Raw genomic sequence first — 25,972 nt, 5'->3', positions numbered from 1 at the left:
CCTAAAATGGGATTTGACTGTACTATATTCTGCTTTCAATTGCAAAAGCAGTTGTAACAGTTTGTTCTAAATTTGCTTGATGATTTATAATGTTGTTTAACTTTAGAAGTTCTTTTGCAGTCTCCTGCAGAATTTAATCTGATACTGGGGGAAACATATTCAATACTTAACAAGTCTAGAGAGTAGGAAAAAAAATAGTTTTATTGGAAGTGAAAAAATGCACTTTCAGAGAAATGCTGTGAATGCCAGGATGGGGGGGGGGGTCAATCTGCCTACCTACTGAGTAGCGCATCACAGAGAGCTGTTCATTCCCATCTGTGTGGATAGAAACTAGATCTCTGGTTTCTGCATCCAGAACAAACCACCTATTAAGAAGTAAAAATCAAAATTTTCTTTAGATGTCAGCACTTAAAGAAAAAAAAATTGCTTTTTTCCCTTTTAAAAAACTTTAACGAATTTTAACAATGCCCTGAAGTATAACATGATGACATGTGTCCTTCTAATGAAGGATGAACTCATTTGCAGAGTGTTGCTAAATACAATATAAATATGTGGGCCTAGGCATGTTCTCATTTCTATTTAGGTATTCATTGAATGCCAACTGTGTCTCTTTGCTAGGCACCATCTAAACACAAAGTTAAGATGACAGGATTAATTTTTTTCAAGATTATACTCGAGATGGGGAAGAAGAAAAGAGCCAACTGAAACAAAGAACAATTAAGTGCCAATCTCAGTGATGGTGACCATATACAACAGAGGAACTCATAGAATGGAAGTGAATGATAGAGGACACAGAAAAACCTTTAGGAAGGATGTAGGACTCGTTGAGCTGAATGCTGCGGGAAAGAGGTACAGGCAGTTCAAGCAGGAAGAGTGACAGCTGCACAGCTATGGAGATGGGAAGGAGCACAGACAGTATGAAGGTGGGAGGGGAAGGCAGAGGGTCATTCATTTGGTGTGATTTCAAATGAATCACCAGGGGGCGCTCTGCCCTTCCAATACCTCCATACATGCACACAGTTCAATTCTTTCAAAAATAGTTTTTCATTCACATTTACAGGAAAAGTCAAAATGTAAAAGCTTTTCGGAGGTTAAATAATGACTTAAATTCCACTATATAATAAATGACTTATCAAACCTTTTTATAAGAGCACTTGAAGGAGGGGGATGTGTTTCAGAAAAGCATGGCAAGATACAAGGTATAAAGCAAAGACTGGGAACTAAGGACAGACAACTAGAGACTGGGTAAGTGAGAGGAGGGCAGGGTACAGACAGCACACACAGCTAGTTGGAGGAATTTAGAGTTGGGCATTGCCTGGCTCGTATCAGTCACTAAATACACACATGGAGAATGAATAAACAAGTATAACATAACTCTTGAACATGACAAAAGCCAAGTTTTGGCAAGGAAAAAAGCAACAAGTTTTGTTTTTAAGATGGAAAAATTCACCACTAAAATCAGCCAATATAGAAATCATAATGACAGTTCCTTACAATTTTGAAGTCTTAAAACTAAAACCTGGAAAGAGACCATTTCCCCTTCAGATAAAAGAAATACATTTTTTAAAATATGAAATTTATTGTCAAATTGGTTTCCATACAATACCCAGGGCTCATCCCAACAGGTGTCCTCCTCAATGCCCAGCACCCACCCCCCATCAACCCTCAGTTTATTCTCAGTTTTTAAGAGTTTCTTATGGTTTGGCTCTCTCCCTCTCTAATTTTGAGTGCGTTTGAGTAGCTTGTGAACTAAGGGTGCAAGCTTCTAGGTAGCTAGCCTAATTTATAAGTTCTGTCTGCTACATGGATAAGAGAAATAGCATCTATAGAATTATGAATACTTATGGCCAAAATAGGAAACTGACTCTGAAGCTCTATGCTGCAAGTTTGCTGATCATTTCCATTTCAAAAGGTGTGTAACTTTAAATTTTTTTTTTTTTTTAACGTTTATTTATTTTTGAGACAGAGAGAGACAGAGCATGAACAGGGGAGGAGCAGAGAGAGAGGGAGACACAGAATCTGAAACAGGCTCCAGGCTCTGAGCTGTCAGCACAGAGCCCGACGCGGGGCTCGAACTCACGGACCGCGAGATCGTGACCTGAGCTGAAGTCGGACGCTTAACCGACCAAGCCACCCAGGCGCCCCAAAAGGTGTGTAACTTTACTGCAACTAGACAGTACCCACAGATTATAGGTTTCTTCTGAGAATGTAATTCATTAATCAATTTTTTAAAAAGACTGATTTAGTTATTGAGAGAGAGAGAGAGAAAGAAAGAGCACGCTTACGCACAAGCAGGAGAGGGGCAGAGAGAGAGAGAGAGGGAGAGAGAGAGAATCCCAAGCAGGCTCCACACTGTCAGCAAGGAAGGAGCCCAATGTGGGACTTGAACTCACGAACCATGAGATCATGGCCTGAGCTGAAATCAAGAGTAGGATGTTTAACTGACTGAGCCACCCAGGCGCCCCTTCATTAATCAATTTTTATAGCTACCACCGTGAAACTCATCTGAGCCAAGAAATGCCAAAGGTGAAGCCAAGTGAATTGCCTTCTCAGAGTAAGGGCACAAAATATTCCAACTCAGACTGAACAGACAGACCTAAAGAACAATGAGATGACAACACCACACTGTAAGTATCATGTTTCAAGTTTTTAATGAGTTTATGGAAACTTTATTATACTTTCTCAGGCATTTCAAAATTGCCATTCTTTATTTGGAGAGCCCCAACTACTGTTTTAAGACTGTTTCCAAGTCAGTTTAATCTTCCTAGGAAAACTGCAAATAATTTTCTCTTTTTGGAATTCCCTTAAAAGGTAGTGAAAACAAAACAAAAACAAAAACCCAGAATGTCTGTTGGTGTAAGATGTAGAAACCTAAAGCTCTGCGTTGTTTACTGATTAGAGATGGTAGCGATCCAAAATAAAATAAAAACCTTGCCTACGTTTTCTATTTCTTTAATTATATACCAAAAGTTAATTAATCTGCTTTAGGCAAGTAATTCAACAACTTTGCTATAGAAAGAATCCAACTTCCATACGGACCTTAGCAATAATTTTAAAGGTCTTACCCTTTCCATTACATGAATTATGTTCTACCTTTCAGAAAAGACTTTTGGGCCCAGGACCTCTGTTTCTAATAAATGTACACAGAAGACGAGAAATTCTATAGCAAAGGGAATTTTCAAGAAATATTTACGTTTTCACTGTGCTGAACTGTATGTATTTTTATTCCAGTACGGAATATATACACTGGAACCAAGCTTCTGCTTTAAGATAATTTGGAATCATTATTGGGACTTTTACGTCCTGTAGGACCTAATGAATCCTATTCTAAATGTATCACAGACTGGAAATCTTTGGTCATACACTTAATCTGACTTGTGGTCAAGTACCAAAATGTAGTACCATCATTTATCTTTTTAAAAAGATACTATATTGATGTCTTTAGTGGCAAGAAAAGAATCAAGATTTTAGAGATGGACAGTATCGTATTTTAAAATCCCTAAATGAATATATACATTCATAATAGGAGTTAAAAAAATATTCATGCTCATATAAAGTGTGTCCTCTGGGTGGCAGGTTTGTAACCCATTCCCCCATGCCCTGCGCTGTCCCCCTCCTTCTTTATGATCTTCTACTTATAAGAACAGGAATATGGCTTTTATAATCAGAAAAATGTAAAGCTACAAAACAGGGGGAAGAGAAGCCCAACTCAAATAAGAGCCCAACTCTTATTTTACAAATTAAAAACAATGATATGCTCTGATTTCAAAACATCTGACCAGTTATCAACCAACCAGTCAGGTGACAGAGCCTCTGACCCTTGGGCTTTTCACTAATATCACACAAGGGAAGGAGATGATGCATGGAAAGTGCTCTATGTCTTTGAGATACACTAACATTCAGAGATCCAGAGAAAAAAGGAGTTAGCAAAGGAGGCAGAATAGTTTATAATCTAATTGAGGAGACAGAATGAGTTCATAAAGTGGTAAATATTTGAAAGTAACACGAATTATACAAGTTATAAGGTTTATGAAGTCTCAGAGCAGGGTGCAGTCACTGTGGAGATGGGTGGTCTAGGATTTCATTGTACCAAATGTGGCAAGAAACAGACAGGTGGAGAGCACTAGACAAGAAACTACAAAAAGGGCTGGCATGTTTATAAAGGACAACAACTTGACCATGCTGGCTAGAGTGCTGAGGGAAAGATTTTTAATGAGCTTTAAAGGCCAGGCTAACAAGTTTAGGGGCTCCTGGGTGGCTCAGTCGGTTGAATGCCCGACTTCAGCTCAGGCCGTGATCTCATGGTCTGTGGGTTCGAGCCCCATGTCAGGCTCTGTGCTGACAGCTCAGAGCCTGGAGCTGCTTCAGATTCTGTGTCTCCCTCTCTCTCTGCCCCTCCCCCACTCATTTTCTCCGTCTCTCTCTCTCTCTCTCTCTCTCTCTGTCCCTTTCCCACTCATATTATCTCTCTCTCTCATTCTCTTCCATTCTCTCTCTCTCTCTCTCTCAAAAATAAATATTAAAAAAAATTTTTTTAAAGGCCAGGCTAACAAGTTTGGATTCCACTGTTTAGGTATCAAGAAGAACTTAGTTATTAGCTACATTGCTAGCTTGCCAAAGTTATAGTCACCATCAAATTTGAGGAGCTGAGCCAGATCACTTAAGTCTCTCCAGGTCAAAGGTTTTATGATTCCAGATCAACTAAATTCTTTACCCGCCCAGTAATCAGGCTCACTTTCCCAGCTTGCTTCCTTGTCAAAGCTGTCACTATCACTGTAGACCAGAAGAAATTCTGGGATCTTCTCTGAAGTCATTTCTCTGAGTCTGTCCACTCTCCATCCATATATGTTATACATTACTATGTATAGTACATTACTATGTATAGAACATACTTGTTCTATATACTGACTCAATTTTGTGGATTCCTTTCTTTGAAACAATTTTCAACTTTAACCCTTGCTTTTTATTCTCCTTATCCTCAGGTCTACTGATTTCTCTAATTCTGTGGGTCTCACCTCCATTCACCAGCCTATAAAATGACTATGGCAAAAACTCACTCTTTAAATACTGTATGTTGGTTGGAAATAGAACCCAAGACCAGAGTAAAGTTCTGTGAAAGCTACTTGGAGAATTCTGAGTTGATATAGACCTGACATCCTGATGGGATGGTATCTGTGGTTCCTCTGAGGTCCAGAGGTGGTATAAAGATTAAGTGCCTTTGAAAAACTGGTTTCAAAAAACAGGAAGGGGAAGGATAGTCAACTGGGGTCTTGGAAAAATCAAGCAGAATGTATTTTTACCAATAATTCAGAGATTATAAACTTCCAAATTCATAATAGTTCAGGTTTACATTTATTGTTAGTTCTATGAAAAACTTTAAATCCCATCAAGAAACCCAAATTTTAGGGGTGCCTGGGTGGCTCAGTCAGTTAAATGACCTGTTCTTGGTTGGGGCTCAGGTCACGATCTCACAGGTTTGTGAGATTGAGCCCCATGTCGGGCTCTGCACTGACAGCTTGAAGCCTGCTTGGGATTCTCTCTCTTCCTCTCTTGCTGGTCCTGCCCTGCTCATGTGTGCTTTCTGGCTCTCTCTCTCTCAAAAAATAAATGAACTTAAAAAAACTAAAAGAAGAAACCCAAATTTAAAAAAATGAGACAGTGTGGTAAATACACAGTGGAATATTCAACTGCCATAAAGAACGAGACCTTACCATCTGCAACAACACGGATGGACCTAGAGGACATAACATTGAGTGAATTAAGTCAATCAATGAAAGACAAATACCATATGAATTCACTCATGTTGAATTTAAGAAATGAAACAAACGGGCAAAGGGAAAAATGAGAGGGGCAAACCAAAAAACAGACTCTTAACTACAGAGAGCAAACTGATGGTTACCAGAGGGGAGGTGGGGGAGGTGGGGGAGGTGGGTGAGGGGGTGGGTGAAATAGGTGATGGGGATTAGAGTGCACTTGTGACGAGCACTGGGTGTTACATGGAAGTGTTGAATCACTACATACGTTGTACACCTGAAACTCAATGTTTTTTTAAATTTTTATTTTTTTTTTTGAGGGAGAAAGAGAGCATGAGCAGGAGAGGGGTAGAGAGGGAGGAAACACAGAATCGAAGCAGGCTTCAGGCTCTGAGCTATTCAAGCACGTGGGGCTTGAACTCACGAACTGCGGGACCATGGCCTGAGCTGAAGTCAGGCACTTAACCGACTGAGCCACCCAGGCGCCCCCACCTGAAACTAATACTACACTGTATATTACCTAACTGGAATTTAAAATAAAAACAAACATTTTTGGAAGAAACTGAAGATCTCCATAAATGGAAAAACTCTGTTCATAAATTAAAAGACTTAATATTGTTAAGATACTGACATTCCCCAAACTGGCCTACTGAAAAAAATTCCTATCAAAATGCCAGCTAGCTTCTTTGTAGAAATGGATAAAACTGATCTTAAAATCCATGTGGAAATTCAAAGGATCCTGAATAGCCAAAACAACCTCAAGAAAACAAAACAAAAAAGCAAAAAACCACCCCCCCCAAAGTTGGAGGTTGGAGGACTCACATTTCCTAACTTCAAAATTTACTACAAAGCTACAATAATCAAGGCTGTGGTACTGCCACAAGGATGGACATATAGACCAATGGAATAGTATTCGGAATCCAGATGGAAACAAATACATTTATTCAACTGACTTTCGACAAGGGCATCAATACCATTCAGTGGGGGAAATGTTGCTGTTACAACTGGATACCCACATGCAAGAGAATGAAGGTGGAGATCTGCCTTACACCATATGCGAAGATTAACTTAAGATGAATCAAGAGACCTAAAGGTAAGAGCTAAAACTATAAAGTTCCTAGGATAAAACAATGGAGTATATCCTTATGACAAAGAAACAAGAGAAAGAATAGATGAATTGGACTATATAAAACTTTAAAACTTTTGTGTCATAAATGTTACCATCAAGAAAGCAAAAAGACAATCCTTGGAACAAGAGCAAATATTTGCAAATCATATATCTGATAAGGTACTAAATCCGGAATATATGAAGGATCCTTACAACTCAAGAAAAGAAAGACAAACCAGTTCAAAGATGGGCACAGGATGTGAATAGACATTTCTCTAAAGAGGCTATACAAGTCAAAACCATAACAAAAAAGCATTTCACATCCACTATGATGGCTATAATCAAAATACAATGACAAAAGCTGGAGGACATGTGGGGAAACTGGATCCCTCATACTTTGCTGGTGGAATTGTAAAATGACGTAGCTACTGTGGAAAACAAGTTGGTTGTTCATCAAAATGTTAAACACAGAGTTATCACATGGCCCAGCAACTCTACTCCTTATTATATGCTCAAGAGAGTTGAAAACATATGTCCACACAGAAACTTGTATATGAACGTTTATAGCAGCAGTATTCATACTAGCCAAAGAGTGGAAATAAGTTAAATATCTACCAACTACCTGATGAAGGTATATCCTACAACAGAATATTACTTGGCCACAAATAATATAATAATACTTTAAATGGGTGACTTTTATGATATATGAGTTATATATACCTCAATAAAGCTGTTAAAAAGGATCCTTATTATGTGAGGATTAGCATATTAAGGAAGAACTATGTCCCCTTAGGGGTATGCACTTTTGTTTCTCTTAGAAATTGTAACAGTAATACATTATTTAAAAAAATTTTGTTTAATGTTTTATTTTTGAGAGAGAGAGAGCGAGCAAGTAGGGGGAGGGCATAGAGAGAGGGAGACACAGAATCTGAAGCAGGCTCCAGGCTCTGAGCTGTCTGCACAGACCCCAACGTGGGGCTCAAACTCATGAACCATGAAACCATGACCTGAGACTAAGTGGGATGCTTCACCGAATGAGCCACCCAGGCACCCCAGTTATATACATTGCTTTAAATGATAATTTTATTTATCACTATAATAATTTATCTACACTTGTGCTTACTTCTTGATTCCAACAAGTAGATTTCTAGATTTGGACACGAAAAGATCTTTAAAGATTTTGCTAGTCACCTTCTCTGGATCATGCACGTGTTGCATTATATTAAAAAAAAAAAATTCCTTGCCCTAAGTGTATGACTTTTTTTTTTTTTTTTCCAGGCTGAGGGGTCAGTGATCATAATCTGATCTGGCTACACTGAGGAATTTTCAGTTTAGACACTAGAGCCAGGTATTCACAGACCCAGGTAAAAAATAAAAATAAAAGAGAAAGTTCTCTGGGAATCAACAGGATCTAACTAGATGCGAAACCAAAGACAGGAATAACATACAGAATGAACATGCATAATGACATTTCTCTTAGATTCTAAATAATCTCCAGCATCACTCTCATTTATAAGGTGTTTTCTACTCACACCTCCAAGAGGAAATGATTGACTTTAGTTTATGTCACTTAAATTAAATGAGTGACTTTTCATTTTAAGCTGGTTAATGACGACTTTACAGCTATGTAAATCTTAGAAAATAACTTTAGTGTATTTAAATCAGATTAGTTTTTCCTTAAAAATTGGGGCTCTGTATATATTGCACACACGCACACACCCCCGGCTCCATTCATTGAATGAAGTGCTGTGTCTCAATGACTCAAATCCCTTTACCCCTTGCACTCTATTCAGTGTTTAATTTCTTTGTATAAATAGTAAATGTTTCTAAAATCTGTCAGCCAGTGATTTAACCTTCAAAGGTAAACTTTCCTTACAATACTTCTAAGTAACGCTACAAACACTATAAGCATGTGTCAAGGAGCATTGATGGAGTCGTGGAAAGAGATCAGCTTTGGAACCATATAGAACCTGAGTTCAAATCCTAGCTCAATTTCAAGTGATAAGCTCTATGGGTCTTGGTTTCGTGTCTGTGCAATGGAGATATTAATAAATATTTTGTTGCACTCTTGTGAAAATTTAAAGAAATATATAAAAATAATTTAGTACAAGGTCTTAGCTTCAGCATTTGTTGACATTTGTTCAGCTGCCCAAAAAATCTGAAGTGAACTCCTTTGTGGTTTTCTGAAAACGAGTTGTATATACTTTCTAGCTCAGGTTGTTTCTTATGTGCCTAAGACTTTTGTGTAAAATAAAAAATAATTTCCATCAAATCCTACAAAGTGACCTGCCATATACCTAAGTTGAAGTAATAATCTAATACCAACATGCATTTTGGAGAAATCTGAGATAGTAAAGCTGTCTATATTTGCGAGTTTCACTTAATCTCCCTCCCTAGCACCCTAATTCTAAAATACAATTATTTCAGAATCAGTCAGATAGCATCTCTATTACATACCCATGTTTCACAGTTTATCATTAGAGATCTGTTTTTCCATGATTCTGAAAGATTTGTAGTGCTATAAAGGAGAAGAAACTTGAATGTTTTGACTTTCTAGAGGTGTTAATTTGTATCCAACAACCAAAGGGGGAAAACTTGCTATAAAAAAAAAACAACAACAAACTCCAGATGACTAACTTTAGAATTAAATGAACTGGCTGATTTGAAATGTTTATCATATAAACAAAAGTATTTGTATAAGTGTGTTCAAGATAGTTTCACCTCATCAGAAATCAGCATTCCACATTTCCTATCAGTTTAACTTTTGGAAATTTACTTCATATTTTTCTTCTGCCTTTTTAATAAAGAAATTAAGTTAGCTGTGATGAGGGCTTCTTACTAGCAGAGGCAATAAAAAGGACTCAAGAATATACAGGTAATAAATACATGTTACTTATTAAGGTTATTAATGACAGGTACTATGTAAGGTCTGTAAAGACAAGTAATTAGTAACAATTTCAGGAAATAAACCTTTATTATCTATCTGTGTAACATTAAAAAAAGACAGGATGGGGGCGCCTGGGTGGCTCAGTCGGTTGGGCGTCCGACTTCAGCTCGGGTCATGATCTCGCAGTCCGTGAGTTCGAGCCCCGCATCGGGCTCTAGGCTGATGGCTCGGAGCCTGGAGCCTGTTTCCGATTCTGTGTCTCCCTCTCTCTCTGCCCCTCCCCCGTTCATGCTCTGTCTCTCTGTCTCAAAAATAAATAAACGTTAAAAAAAAAAAATTAAAAAAAAAAAAGACAGGATGACAAAAGCTATAGAGCAATTTATAAAAGTTCAATTAGGTTATTTCAGCTTCAAATCCCTTTCCTTAAAAAAAAAATGAGTAAAGGGGTGCCTGGGTGGCTCAGTCGGTTAAGCATCCAACTTAGGCTCAGGTCATTATCTCACAGTTTGTGAGTTTGAGCCCCTCGTCAGGCTCTGACAGCTCAGAGCCTGGACCCTGCTTTGGATTATGTGTCTCCCTCTCTCTGCTCCTACCCCACTTGCATTTTCTCTCTCTCTCAAAAATAAATAAACCAAAAAAAAAAAAAAAAAAAAAAAAGAGATGACAAATTTTCTGACACCATAAAAAGTTCCACCAAGGAGAGTCAAGTCAGCAGAATTACCGCTTTCTCAATGAAGCCTATCCTAACCACTCTATCATTTTGCAACTGCACCCTCTCCCAATCCCTCTTAATATACTCAGTGCCCCACCCCTACCTTCATGACTTTTAACATTTTTTAACTTAATTCGTTATAATATTTATTTTTTATTCTGCCTCCACCCACACATAGTAAAACATGGGCTCCAAAGGGGCAGGGATTTTTGTTTTGCACACTGAAGTAGTCTGAATGCCCACAGGAGTGTCCAACAAATGGTAGGTGCTCAAGAAACAATTACGGAATGATTGAATGAGGATACATAGCAGGTAAGAGCAACACGCATATTCATATGCCACTTAAGAGATTAATTCTCTAGATCAGACTGAGAACATTCCTGAATAAGTTAATCATCCCACCACTTCAGATTACTCAGCTCACATTTCCCTTCAAGACCCTACCTGCCTGAGTGCGTTCCTATGGCCACCACTGTGCCACTTGGATGAAAATCTGCACAGTGTCCTGGTTCCTAGAAGAGAGACAGACAGCTGTTGGGGAGTACATGAGAAAGTCCCCCTAGATCTATGGGATAGTGGCAAAGACATCTGAAAATAACTGGTTTCATATAATCATAGAATTCCGATCAACTTTATTGTAGCCAATGAAAAACATCACATGGATATGAGGTAAAAGAATTTCAGAGCAGGAAGGGTATGTGGGCAAAGTGGTGAGGGAAAAGGACAGCCAGCTTGTGGCTAGGCAGTGTAATAATAAGGATAATAACAACAAACATGTATACAGTTCCTTAGTCTGCAAAGAACGTGTATACACACTTAGGCTAGAAAAGGTGGATGTCTGGGTGGGGTAGGGAGAAAATACAGTGAGAGATCAACTCAAAAAGCAGATAGTAGAGTCTGTTAGTGAGCAGTGCTTACACAGAGTCCAACTGCAACACCACCAGAGGCCCAAACATTCTGTAACAATTAATGCTCCATAAATATGTGAAATTTTTTTGATTTTTTTTTTCTGAAACTGACAGAAAAATTGAGCTTTTGCCCTAATTTGCTTCTTTAAACTGGGTTCACATTACACTTTCATCCTTATTTCATCCCCTTTACTAAACTGTATAAATATACTTGGTTGTAATTAATGCTGAGTCCTTTTTCCTTTGCTGCTCCCAACTGACGTTTGGGGAGTTTCTGTGGGGAGATTATAACACATTTTGTTTTACTCACATCTACAAGCCTGGTCCATTCCAGCCTGTGTTCTACTGAGTTCCACATGCACACCTGTCTGTCCTGAGCACATGTCAAGAGCAAATCTTTAAAGGGATGTGTGGCAAGACCCCAAAGCTCATCTGTATGACCCTGAAAATGAAATACACTCACTGTTATAAGAAACAAAGGGTATCATCAAAAATATTCAGTTAATGATTAAAATCATACATCAGGGCACCTGGGTGGCTCTGTTGGTTGAACATCCAACTTCAGCTCAAGTCATGATCTCATGGTTAGGGAGTTTGAGCCCCACATCAGGCTCTCTGCTGCCAGCGTGGAGCCTGCTTCAGATCCTCTGTCCCCCACCCTCTGCCCTCTTCCCGCCCCCTGCTGCTCATGAATGCGCTCTAAAATAAACATTTAGAAGAATTGGCTACAATCATACATCTTACCTGTACTTCTATTTGGAAGCCATCATTAAATGTTCCCCGTAAAATGAAGTTTCGTGATGTGCCTACTAAAAATTGATCTGCCTTTCCTTCTGCTACAGCTCTGATTGTTCCATACTGATCAGGAACCTAAAAGATAAATTTGTAAAGTCACCATAGATAATAACATGCATTAATTACTACCTGAAGACTGCATTTATAGCTGTAAGCAATTATGGGGTAATAAATGACAAAATTCCAAAACTGAAAGTCATATGGTAATATTATACTAATAAGTTTATTTGTTCAATTACATTTTATTACACAGAAGTTATCATGCATTATTGTCAACATTCTTTGCTTTAGTCAATTTTTAAAAAAAATAATTACTTTGAGAGGCAGAGAAAACGTGCACATGAGCATACGAGTTGGGGAGGGGTAGAGAGAGAGTGTGAGAGAGAACTCCAAGCAGGCTCTGCAATGTCAGTGAAGATTCCGACACAGGGCTCAATCCCACGATCATGACCTGAGCCGAAATCAAGAGTTGGACACTTAACTGAGCCACCCAGGCGCCCCTGCTTTAGTCAATTTTTATATTTATATTTTATATGATCTCAAGAGTTAAGGGCTAGAAGTAGGGGAAAAAGGAAAAAGTTCTATTAGACCACATGAAAAGTGTGGTCTGGTGGTGTTATTTACCAGTTATGTTATTTTGGGTACATCATTTAGCTAGCCTAAGACGAATTTCTTTATCTGTAATATGGGGAAATAATAATATATGCCCTACCTATTCTTAATTGTTGTAAGAATAAAAATGTAAGAATAGCCCATGTGAAATTTCTTTGTTAACTAAAAAGCAATATATTGTGAAGTGTTATAACTGTCCTTATAGGACTCCTTGGGAGATCAATCTCATATGCGTTACATGGTATATACTCTCAGTGAATGGTGTATTAATAATAAGCCCAAGGAATGACCCTGAAATAATACAATTCTTTATAAAGGAGGACACGAATAATTGAATTCTAACGGTAATCCAAACTGATGGCGAGGGGAAGAATGAACTAGATGGTGTAGCTTTTGATTACAAAGAATGTAAGTTATCTGTGGAAAAAAAAAAAAGAAATAGTAAAGGAAGTGACATTTCCCTGGTGAACTTAAGGTTGAGATAAAGGGAACCTTTCGACTTATCTTCTTGGAAATAAAACCAAGAGCAGTATTATCAGGATCCTCTTTTTTAGAAAACATTTTGTCTGGAAAACATGTTACATGTTGAAAACACTGAGCCTAAATTAAAAATTTAAATCACAAAAAAATAGAACACTAAACTGAGTGAAATTTGCCCTTGCTTTGAGAATCACTGACCTATAAAATACTATTCTTAACCATTTCACATCCAGAGACAGACCTCAATTTAATTAGCAAACTTTCACTGAGCACATAGTATCTGTGGATACACTTAGTCCATGATATGAAGCAGACACAAACTTAGATAACTAGCAATTATCATTCAGCCCGCTGTTTAAAATTACTTCCAATTTGTTTTAAATGTTTTATTTTATTTTTGAGATACAGAGAGAGGGAGGTGCAGAGAGAGAAGGGGACAGAGGATCTGAAGTGGGCTCTGTGCCAACAGCAGTGAGACCAATGTGGGACTTGAACTCATGTATTGCGAGATCATGACCTGAGCCAAAGTCAGACGCTTAACTGACTGAGCCACCAGGGCACCCCTAAAGATTACTTTCAAGTTTTAAAATCAAACTGCTTATTTTGTATGCCTTGGAATTGAATAGTTTATTAGATGAATGTCTGCTGAATTTTAAATATGCATGGTTATATTTTTGGATCACTATAAACTAATCTCAGAAATAAACAACTAGTTATTCTGACCAATATATTGTTTTTACTTTTTCAAATTATTAATGAATGGTTCTTTTTCCTTCTTTTTTTTTTTTTAAGACAATGAAATGACAAGAATGTGTACCAATTTCCCAGGAAAGTGTGTTATCTTAATGTGGGATGAAAGACATGCATTTAGAGGGCTTAATATTTTAAAATTTTCATGTTTCATTTTCATCCTTACCTCTATTTCTCTTTCAGGATTCAGATCATGATCCCACAGAATTATTTTTCGGTCTTTCCCTCCTCCAGTTAATAACATTCCATTTCTCATCTGACAAAGTGTGAACACACTCCCATCATGAGCTTTGATTTGTTTGCTGATCTGATAAACACCTAGTAAGATGAGAGTAAAAAAAAAAAAAAAAAAAACCACTAGTGATACATTTTCCATCAGAATTTAGTGTCTTTTTGGAAGAAAACTTTATAGAGTGAATAATCAAAAGTTCCTACTTTTGCATTTATGTCAGTATTTAGTTACTCTGAAAACATTTCAAAATAATTCTTACAAAAAGATAAGCTAAAGTAGTGATAACTCTACAGACAACATAGGATATCTTAGCCTCAGAACTTACTATGTCTTATAATCATTCTGTATGGTAGTTACGGTAGGTATTACTCTTCTGATTTTAGAGCTGAGGACACCACATAGCTAGTGACAAAGCTGCGACAAGTACTCCAGTCTTTACTCACCATTCCTTTAACTTTCCCCAAAAGTCTTCATTTCCTGCTGAGGTAACAGCCGTAACACTTAACAACCACTGTTGATGTGGAAGCCTTCTGCTCTGCCTTTACTTTACTTGCTATGAAATGGAGGACTGAGAAAGATACTGGGGCAGAAGTGGGCACTGGCAGCCTAGAGCTGTGGCTTTTGATCAACTAAAGAAGTATTTTTAATATATTTTTTTAAGTTTATTTTGAGAGAGAGAGAGAGAGAGAGAGAGAGAGAGAGAATGAGAGAGCGAGCATGAGAAGGGAAGGGGTAGAGGGAGAGAGAAAATCCCAAGCAAACTCCACAGTCAGTGCAGAGTCTGATGCAGGGGTTCCAACCCATGAACTATGAGATCATGACTTGCACGGAAATCAAGAATTGGATGCTCAACTGAGCCACCCAGGCGCCCCGAGGAGTATTTAAAAATTTTTTTAAAAAAATTTTACAGAGAGAATGAGAGCACACATCAGGGAAAAGGGGCAGAGGGACAGAATCTTAAGCAGGCTCAACATTCACACAGAGCCTGATGTGGGGCTTGATCCCACGACCCTGGAATCATGACCTGAGCTGAAATCAAGAGTTGGATGCTCAACGGGCTGAGCCATCCAGGTGCCCTCAACTAGAGAAGCATTTGAAAAACCGGTCCAGTTGTACTAATATGATGGCTGAATGATAGCCCAGCTTTCTTGTATCTCCACGGAACTTTACATGTACCCAGGGAGGGAGAGGGCAGGTCCATAAAAAAATATTTAAGTAAAGTCCATGTGGAGATTAACAAACAAATTATGTACATACATACAACTGGCCCCTGAATAACAAAGAATTTAGGTGTGCCAACCCCTTGTGCAGTTCAAAATCTTGTGTATAGCTTTTGGCCCTCCAAAAACTTAACTAATAGCCTACTGCTGACCAGACACCTTGCTGATGATACCAACAGTCGATTAACATGTATTTTGCATGCTGTATAAATTACATACTGTACTCTTCCAATAAAGTAAGCTAGAAAAAATATTAAAGCCATAAAAAAATACATTTATAGTACTGTACTGTAAAAATGTGTAGGGGCGCCTGGGTGGCTCAATAGCTTAAGCATCTGACTCTTGATTTAGGTTCAGGTCATGATCTGACAGTTTGTGGGATCCAGCCCCGGGTTGGGCTCTGCACTGACGACATGCAGCCTGCTTGGGATTTTCTTTCACCCTCTCTCTTGCCACCCCCCAACCCCCACCCCCAAGGGCTCTCTCTCTCTCCCAAAATAAACTTTAAAAGAAAAAAAAATACCAGGGCGCCTGGGTGGCTCAGTCAGTTGAGTGTCCAACTTCGGCTCAGGTCAAGATCTCACAGCTCCTGAGTTCAAGCCCCACGTTGGGCTCTGTGCCGATAGCTCAGAGCCTGGAGCCTACTTCAGATTCTAGGTCTCTGTCTCTCACTTCCCCTCCCCTGCTCGTGCTCTGTCTCTCAAAAATAAACATTAAAAACAAAACAAAAAATCTGCACATAAGTGGGCCCATGCAATTCAAAACCCATGCTGTTCAAGGGTCAATTATGTATGTATGTATTATATATATGTAATCAGATATACATGTGTGTGTGTGTATGTATATATATATATATATATATATATATTTATATATATATATATATATATATATATATCAGATCCTTTTTAAATTAATTAATTAAATTTTAAATAGGCTCCATGCCTACCATGGGGCTTGAACCCATGAACCCGAGATCAAGAATGTCATGCTCCACCTAGTGAGCTAGCCTGGTGCCCCTCAGATCCTCTTTCTTGAGGGTGAGGGTAAGATTTTAGTATTCAAACTATAACCAGTTCATTTCCTGAGACCTTCTCTTTGGTATTCATGATATGTTAACTCATAGAAGCTCTTTATCTGGCTAGTGAGGCTAGGAGAGCAAGAGTAAAGCTCTTAGGAAGATATCTTGTAGAATTAGTAAGTAGGTTACAAACGGGAAGGTAGAGCCTTGTTTAAATATGGCCCAAATCAGTCAACAGATCTAAAATCGCTTGGAAAAATGAAAAAAATTACAAGTTTAAAAATTATTCAGTGGGGGCACCTGGGTGGCTCAGTCGGTTAAGCGTCCGACTTCAGCTCAGGTCATGATCTCACGGTCTGTGAGTTCGAGCCCCGCGTTGGGCTCTGTGCTGACAGCTCAGAGCCTGGAGCCTGTTTCAGATTCTGTGTGTCCCTCTCTCTCTCTCTGACCCTCCCCCATTCATGCTCTATCTCGCTCTGTCTCAAAAATTAATAAAAAACGTTAAAAAATTAAAAAAAAATTATTCAGTGGGAGAAATGGGTGAAGGTGGTTAAAAGGTACAAACTTCCAGTTATAAGATAAAGAAGTTCTTGGAAGTTAACACACAGCATGGTGACTACAGTTAAGAATACACTATTGTATATTTGAAAGTTGTTAAGAGAGTAGATTTTTTTTTTTTTGTTTATTTTGAGAGAGAGAGAGAGAAGGGGGTGGGGAGGAGCAGAGTGAAAGAGAGAATCCCATGCAGGCTCTCTACATTGTAAGTGCAGAGCCCAATGCAGGGCTTGAACTTACGAACTGCGAGATCATGACCTGAGCTGAAATCAAGAGTCGAACGCCTAAACAAGCGAGTCACCCAAGCACCCCTAAGAGAGTAGATCTTAAAAGCTCTCATCAAAAGAGAAAAATCTGTAACTATATGAGGTGCTGGACGTAAACAAAACTTACTGTGATAGTCACTTTGCAATATAAACATATATCAAATCAAATCATTGTTATATATCTTAAATGTATACAAAATCATATCCCAATTATACCTCAATAAAACTGAAAAAAATTGTTCATTTTCTAAGTTGTTCAACTGAAAAATGGATAAACACAATATGTACATTTATAATGTAATACTATTCAGCCACAAAAAGAATGAGGTATGATATGTGCCACAACATAGATGAATCTTGAAAACATTAAGGTTCTAATAAAAGAAGCCAGTCACAAAGGACCATATACTGTATGACTCCATTTATGTGAAATGTCCAAAGGAGGCAAATCCCTAGAGACCAAAAGCTGACGAATGGTTGCTACAGGCTGCCGGGAGGGAGAAATAGCAAATGACTGCTAATGGACCCAGTGTTTGTTTTTGGGGTGATGAAATGTTCTGAAATTGGATAGTGGTGATGGTTGTATGACTCCATGAGTGTACTAAAAATCAAGTGTACATTTTAAAAGGGTGAGTTTTATGGTATGTGAACTTAATAAATCTCAATAAAGCTGTCATTGAGATTGTTCATTTTTACTTATCTATTTGAGCTGCCACTGTATTTAAGAAATTAACTGAAATTTGAATTTAAAAAAAATGCTGCAGCTGGCTCTAAAAATTACTCAGTGTGAGGATGCTAGTGGTACAGATACTTAATAGAAAAGTGTATTTGGCAGGGAGCAAGGAAATGGCTTCCCTGATTTGGAGTAGAGCTTGCTTGAATCAGCAGAGCCGGGGGCAGAACTCCAACAAACTTTTATTCATGTCAACTGCCTCAGTGCACATCAACATTCATCACCTAAAAATACTTTAAACACTGAACACTACAACTGTGTCCAGCACGATAGCCAGCCAATTATTTATCATGGCTCTGATGTGACCAAGAAAGAAAGGACATCTGAGAGATGTAAATTTTTTGAGTGTTGTTGGATTTGGGCATTAAGACAAAAAAAAAAAAAAAAAAAAAAAAAGCAAAGGGCTTATTTTCTCACGCATGGTCAAATAACAAGAGTAGTCTGAAAGTACCATGGTACCATGCAAGAAATCACAAAAAAACACAGAGATGTGGAATTTCATGGATCTCCATCAGAATGTAGAAATATGCAATACAGTTTTTTTTTTAATTCAGTCTTCCATACTTCCAAACACCACATAAACCTCATTAAACACTTAAGATCTTCCTAGAATGATGGAATGTTAGAAAACAGAAAATAAACCTGAGGAACAAATGCTTCATCAAGAATAAAAATATCTAAGTAGCATAAACTCCATGAAATTTTCACTTTCTACCTCCTACCCCAGGAGAGTTATTTCCTGAGAAGGACCTAATATTAGCTGAGCTAAAGTTTCTGTGTTTCAAATTTATACAAATTACCAAAGCTCCCTTTAGACAGTATTTACTGAGAAAACAAATTTTCAGTCAGGGCGCCTGGGTGGCTCAGTCAGTTGAGCGTCTGACTCTTGATTTCGGCTCAGGCCATGATCTCATGGTCGGTGAGAATCAACCCTGCATCAGGCTCTGCATTCACAGGGCAGAGCCTGCCTGGGATTCTCTTTCTCCCTCTCTCTCTGCCCCTCCCCTGTGTTCGTTCTCTCTCTCTCTCTCTCTCTCACACACACACACACACTCTCTCTCTCTCTCTAAATAAATAAATAAATAATAAACAAACATTTAAAAAAAAGGCCCAAATTATCAAAGATTTCTTTCTCATGAGCCTGTATTTCTGACATTCCAATTTAAGCCAAATAATTTTTGAAATACCTACCAAGAAAAATAATTATCCTTGAATTTAAAAACCTACTGTACCTTCAGGTATTTAATTTCAAATCTCCCCTTTCTTATCATCTCTAACAGAAACAAAGTTTCCTTAAAAAGCAGTTTACCTTGACTGCCAAATATGGATAGTCTCAAGGGCTTTCTGTGCCTGTTTAAGAACTATGGAATCAAATGTTAGGGAGACTTTGAAACTTATGTTATATTCTTAGCAACTGGGCAAATATGTCCATGTTGATAATTTGGAGCATGTAAAATGGTGTTTCTTAAAGAAATCCGGCAAAGATTTAAGAAAAATGGACATTTTAATGATCTTGTAGATATTCTCAAATTCCCCTCCCCCCACTTAAAATTTATGAATTATTTCATAGAAGAAAAATCTGAACTTTTTCATATACGTTGGAAAGAACAATTACTTTGTACTCAACATGAGAAACAGAAAATAACGAAATAGCCTAAGTGGTGATCAGCACTTAGGTGATCAGCGTACACACACATACACATATACAATGGAATAAAAAAAGAAGATAATCCTGCAATTTGTAACAACATGGATGAACCCTGAGGGCATTATGCTTAGTGAAATTAGTCAGACACGGAAAAACAAATACTATATGATTTCACTTACAAGTAAAATCTAAAAAAATGAACAGAAACAGGTGGTGGCGGGGGAAATGGGTGACAATGGTCGAAAGGTAGAAATATCTAGTTATTAGATAAAATTCTGGGGATGTAATATACAGCATGGTGACTATAATTAATACTATATTGTACATTTGAAAGATGCTGAGAGTAGATCTTAAAAGTTCTCATCACAAGAAAAAAACTGCGAAGCGATGGATATTAACTAAACATTTATGGTAATCATTTGGCATATACATTATGCTGTACACTTTAAACTGTGCAATGTTATATGCCAATTGCAGCTCAATAAAATCAGGAAAAAATAGAAAATTCTAATTACTTTGAAGATTTCTGTTAATTTAAGGTAAGGAAAAAATGGTTTGGAAGCAAGAAGAAAATATACAAAGAGCTTATGAAGTATAAAATACAGTTTTGGTTTGTTTGCTATTAGTAGAGTAAAAAATTAGCTATGGAATTATACTTCCACCATCCAAAATAAAGGGATGAATGTCCCTTTATCAGACACGTTATCACAGTACACTCAGATCTGGTTGAAAAGACTGCCACGGATGCAGAAATGCAAAATGGATCAATCTACTGAAATTTTTGGCAAGAATTTAAAAATGGAAACTTTGAGTGTTCATTGCACTCATCAAATCCTTCCTAGCCATACTTACAGAACTGAAACCCTCAAATGTAAAGGAAGGAACGAAATTCTTAACAAGTTTGCCCATAACGGGATCAGTCATATGGCAGAGGACAACACAGTCCATTTTATATGCCCAGCAATTTACAAAGATTAGATTTCCTGTTTCCTGTATGTTCACATGCAGATTTCTGGAAAAAAGCCCAAGCCACAAGTTTTTTAGACAAAAACCAAAATAAAAACAACCTCTCCCTGCCTCCCACTTCAACACACATTAAGGCTAATGAAGGGTACATTTATACCCAAATTCTGCTTAGTGTCAGAGGATAACATGTCACTGTTTTGGTAGACACTGCTGTTCCTTGCGTTTCTAATACTGAACAAATGTGCCCAGGAAAAAGAAAACAGAGATAAGTGGGAAAGGTAGTTGATTAATATCACTGTTCTTTTTTTTTTCTTTAAAGTTTGCGAGAGAGAGCATGCTTGCGCACACGTGAGCAGGGGAGGGGCAGAGAGAGAGAATCCCAAGCAGACTCTGTGCTGTCAGTGCGAAGCTGGTCGCAGGGCTCGAACTCAACCCTGAGATCATGACCTGAGCCAAAATCAAGAGTTGGGCACTTAACCTGTGGAAACCACCCAGGTGCCCCCGCCTACCATTCTTTTTTCTTAAGAATCCGCAATCCACTGCTATCCTTATTGTGAGTTTTGAACCTGAATTGGACAAAACAAGCTAAAGAATGCATGGCCAATGATTGAGATCTGGATCACTGGTAGTAAAATTTAAGGATTGACAACTATCCAAGTCACCTGCCAAACTTAGAAATTCAGTTGAATGAATATGGAGAACACTACTGTAGTACATCTCCAAAAATATATAGTTTAAAATCTGCGCAATCATAGAAATCTGCAGTGCTATAGTCAAATTCCCCATTTCCATGAAAATAGTGCTTTCATCTGTACCACTCAACTTTTATTCCTACACTAACACCCAAAGGTAAGAGTAAAGTCATTTCCTTAATAAAATGTTTAACAAATACTTTTCAAACAGCTAGTAACAGCTGCCAGACATTATCTGAATCCTGGGAAAGTCAGACTTATTAGGGAAGACAGACATGTAAATTAGGACTTTCCTTCTGAGCAGAGAAACAAGGATCCCCTTATTCCTACGTTATTTGTGGTGATTTCCACGGTCTGATGCAGACTCCAGAGAGACAAAGGGAAGTTGTTTCAGCGTGTTTAAGGTGAGGGGGATGAATAAGAGAAACCAGGGCATGCTGCTCTCCCAATCCCCAGGGGAAATGTCTCAGGCACCCCAAGTTGGTTCCCTGTCAACCCCTACCTCTCTTCTTGTGGATTCTCAGACTCTGATCGGTATAGCTAGTTTTCTTTCTGCTGTTACCACCTGTTACTGCTAATAAATAAGCTCTCTCTGCTCCCAGCCCACTGATTTTAGAACAACATCTCTAATTTTTCTTATAAACTTCTACTCTGAAGGAAGCATGATAGTCTGGATATTTTTTCAGCTTTTTCTTAATAGTAAAAAAAAAAGGGGGGGGGGTGTTGAAAAAGGTTATTTTCAATGTTGCTCTTGTAATTTTTTTCACCTACCAGAGAAAAGGGCAAAGTGGACCTACGTGTTTGGGTACAAATGGGGCTTAAAAATTTATCTTTATTTCTGAGAAAAATCAATTTGAGGTAAAGCTAAAGAAATGCCAAAGCCTATTATGGGGGCTGGGAAGAGGGGCTGTAGTGAGAAAAAGAAGGGGACCAAACTATGAGTTTATTCTCCCCCCCTCCCATTTTATAATATGGCCATGCATATTTAAAAAAAAATTTTTTTTAAACATTTATATTTATTTTTGAGAGACAGAGAGAGAGCATGAGCAGGGGGAGGGGCAGAGAGAGAGGGAGACACAGAATCCAAAGCAGGTTCCAGGCTCCAAGCTATCAGCACAGAGCCTGACGTGGGGCTCGAACTCACAAACTGCGAGATCATGACCTGAGCCTAAGTCGGACGCTTAACCAACTGAGCCACCCAGGTGTCCCTGTTTCTTTCTTTCTTTTTTTTTATGGTATTTTTAATTTTTTTTCAAGTTTTTAAAAAATTTATTATTTTTAAAAATTTACATTCAAGTAGTTATCATATAGTGTAACAATGATTTCAGGAGTAGATCCCTTAATGCTCTTTACCCATTTAGCCCATTCCTCCTCCCACAACTCCACCACTAACCCTGTTTGTTCTCCATATTTAAGAGTCTCTTATGTTTTGTCCCCATTTTTACACTATTTTTGCTTCCCTTCCCTTATGTTCATCTATCTTGTATCTTAAAGTCCTCATATAAGTGAAGTCATATGATATTCGTCTTTCTCTAATTTCGCTTAGCATAATACCATCCAGTTCTATCCAGGTAGTTGCAAATGGCAAGATTTCATTCTTTTTGATTAACATGGCCATACACACTACCCTCACAGGACGCAGCCCAAGGGAGACTGAACCCTCTAGTCTGTTGCTATGTTGAGAAAAGCAGAGGAGAAAGGTAGGAAATGTGCCACAAATGTAGTAATTGGGACAATCATTCTTTATTACTACACTATAAAGAGCTGTTAGTCATGAGCTGTTAAGATCTTTGGAAACAGCCTTTCAAGAGTTGATAAGGATAGTTTTAATCACTAATTGTTTAGAAAATAATATCTCTAAGTTCACAGGGTTTTGGTTTTATTATTATTTGTTATAGTAAACCTACTATCCACAGAAAAGACAAAGGTTTTAGCTGGATCTCAATTCCAACAAGTAGAACTCTGAAGTAATGGAGTCTATGTGATACTTTACATGACATTACTATTGTTCTTTTTGTATCCGTTAAAAACAGAAACTTCAGGGGTGCCTGGATGGCTCAGCTGGTTAAGTGTCCGACTCTTGGTTCTGACTCAGGTCATGACCTTGTGGCTTCATGGGACTGGGCATGTACTGACAATGTAGGGCCTGCTTGGGATTGTCTCTCCCCTTCTCTGCCTCTCCTCTGCTCACACTATCCCTTTAAAAACGTCAAGTCTTTAACAAAGTCACCTTTACTGAGAGCAATGTCATCCTGCATGACCCCCCCCCCCCCCATTTACCCACATAGAATATCTCAGCTTCTAAAGCTCCAGTCTCAGAATGAATGGAAGCTCTTGCTATTTTTCAAGGATAATTCTTCCTCCTATACCTAATCCAGGTATTCTCCTGTCTCTAAGAGTTTTAGTTTCCTCCTTGTCACTGGCAATTCCCATTTTACTTCAGGTTTTAGGCACCCTTCAGAAGACTACTGACTGACTCTAGTAACTCTCTACTTCCCATTCCATTTTCACGTTGGATTCTCAAAATTCTCCATTTTCAAACTGGCCATTCTATACTTAGCTGTTTTGGGGCCTTAATCTAAGTTCTGTTGATACTGTAAACCACTAATGGTTGTTTCTTAGTTTTAATTCTTGATTTCTTTATAGCACTGATACTCCTAGAAACTCCTCCCTTCTTTGGGGGCACTAAATAAACAGTTCAATCTTGTTAATTTTTTCTTTTTTTAATTTTTTTTTTTTTTACATTTATTTATTTTTGAGAGACAGAGAGAGACATAGCACAAGTCGGGGAGGGGCAGAGAGAGAAGGAGACACAGAATCCGAAGCAGGCCCCAAGCTCCAAGCCATCAGCACAGAGCCCGATGCCAGGGCTCAAACCCACAAACTGTGAGATAATGACCTGAGCCGAAGTCGGATGCTTAACTGAGCCACCCACGTGCCCCAACTTTTTTCTTTTTACATCTTATTTCTCACCAGGGTCTTTTCTGGTATCTAACTGGGGGATAAAGACCATCAGCCTCACAACTTGTCTTTCATGGTCAACTCAACCAGTTTTAAGGATTCTTTTTCGGTTACAAAAAAATCTGTATCTTAATCCTTACTTAAATTTTTAATTACTTAGACTGTATTAATTAAACTGATAGTAGGAATTATAAAACACTACTCTTTTTTAAAATCAAATTTCCTTCGGGGTGCCTGGGTGGCTCAGTCAGTTGAGCATCCAACTTCGGCTCAGGTCATGATCTCACGGTTTGTGAGTTCAAGCCCCACGTTGGGCTCTGTGCTGACACCTTGGAGCCTGGAGCCTGCTTTGGATTCTGTGTCTCCCTCTCTCTCTGCCCCAGCCCCACTTGTGCTCTTTCTCTGTCTCTCAAAAATAAGTAAATGTAAAAAAAAACAATTAAAAAAAATCAGATTTCCCTCAAGTTGGCTATTTCTCATCTCTGTTAACACTTGTACACGACAAATTTATTCACATTATCCTGGATGCCTCACATTCATATCCATCTTTCTGCCTCTGCTTGCACTGTTTCCCTAAACTGGGATCAATGTTCCATATCTTTTGAAGTTTTGTATCATTATGGCTTAACTTAAATACCATTTCTTCTGTGAAGCCTTCACAAAACACTAAAGATCAGGATGATTTCTCTCTCAATCTTTGTACTCTTTAAATTAGTATATATATCTTTATCATCTCTAATTACTTTGTATTAACCTCCTAGAAGGAAAGGTTCAATATTGTCAAACGTAGGTTATATATGGTCATGAATAGGTGTGTAAACAATTTAACTTTAAAAAACAGATCATGAAAAACGTTAAAAACAAAATGCATGTTGATGACTCTCCTGGTCTGAGTAAGAGCCGGCCTACAACAGCAAGACGTACACGTTAAAAGTGAGGACTTCAGTGTGAGAATACTGTACCTTTAGGCCCTTTCCCTGGTGTCGGTTCTACAGTAGTTTTGCTCCATATAAGTATGACTCCACCTGAGTCACCAGTAAGAACATCTCCGTTTCCCAAGAATGCTAAACACTGCACAAATTTTGGTTTTTCATATTTCTACAATGAAACAATGAGAATTTTCAGTTTTTCCTTTGGCATGATGACTATGTTTACTAAACAATAAAAATTAAAAGTTTTATAATGAAGTTTTAACATTCTGATCCTTACCCCAAAAATTCCCTGTTTTCTTGTTAGTGAATTACCACTCCAGGTCCAGAAAAAAATATGAGATTTACCACATGTTATGATGGTATTTGCGTCTGTTGGATGGAATTCCACAGCCAAAACAACTTCATTTGTTGTCTGTGGATAAGAAATAAAGCTTTAGATGAAGTGTATATCCTTATCTCCAGCAAGTACCAATTATAGCTACTGACAATTGAAGACTAGGAAACATTTTGAGATAATGCCTTTTCTATTAAGATCAATTTTCCTGAAAAATTTTAATAGATTTTCAGAATAATGATTTAAATTTGATGTCCTCACACTAGTGTATCATCTTTTATGCTATTTATATATAATAACTCTGCATTAGGAAGACATATGAATTAGTTTTAGATTTTAATTTCCTGCACATTCAGGGAAAAGTATAATAATAGTAGCAAATCAAGAGCCATGTACATTCTATCTTA

General features: G+C 38.0%; 1 protein-coding gene across 11 annotated transcripts in view; it reads right to left on the bottom strand.

Moving 5' to 3' along the window:
* Positions 1-25,972, bottom strand: part of EML4 (EMAP like 4) — a 160,291-nt gene that overhangs the window by 17,924 nt on the left and 116,395 nt on the right. For all 11 annotated transcript variants that reach the window (XM_078444776.2, XM_060653455.3, XM_081795216.1 and 8 more), the window contains 7 exons: positions 25,509-25,643; positions 25,262-25,397; positions 14,172-14,323; positions 12,113-12,238; positions 11,679-11,810; positions 10,905-10,972; positions 277-365 (listed from right to left, as the gene is read on the bottom strand). In XM_078444776.2, the coding sequence (XP_078300902.1) occupies positions 277-365; positions 10,905-10,972; positions 11,679-11,810; positions 12,113-12,238; positions 14,172-14,323; positions 25,262-25,397; positions 25,509-25,643 (838 nt within the window). The remainder of the gene's footprint in view (positions 1-276; positions 366-10,904; positions 10,973-11,678; positions 11,811-12,112; positions 12,239-14,171; positions 14,324-25,261; positions 25,398-25,508; positions 25,644-25,972) is intronic.

Source organism: Panthera onca, chromosome A3 (genome assembly GCF_046562875.1).
Source record: "Panthera onca isolate mPanOnc1 chromosome A3, mPanOnc1 haplotype 2, whole genome shotgun sequence".
Lineage (NCBI taxonomy): Eukaryota > Metazoa > Chordata > Mammalia > Carnivora > Felidae > Panthera > Panthera onca.
Note: the sequence above shows the minus strand (reverse complement) of the source record. Positions and strands in the feature narration are given on the sequence as shown.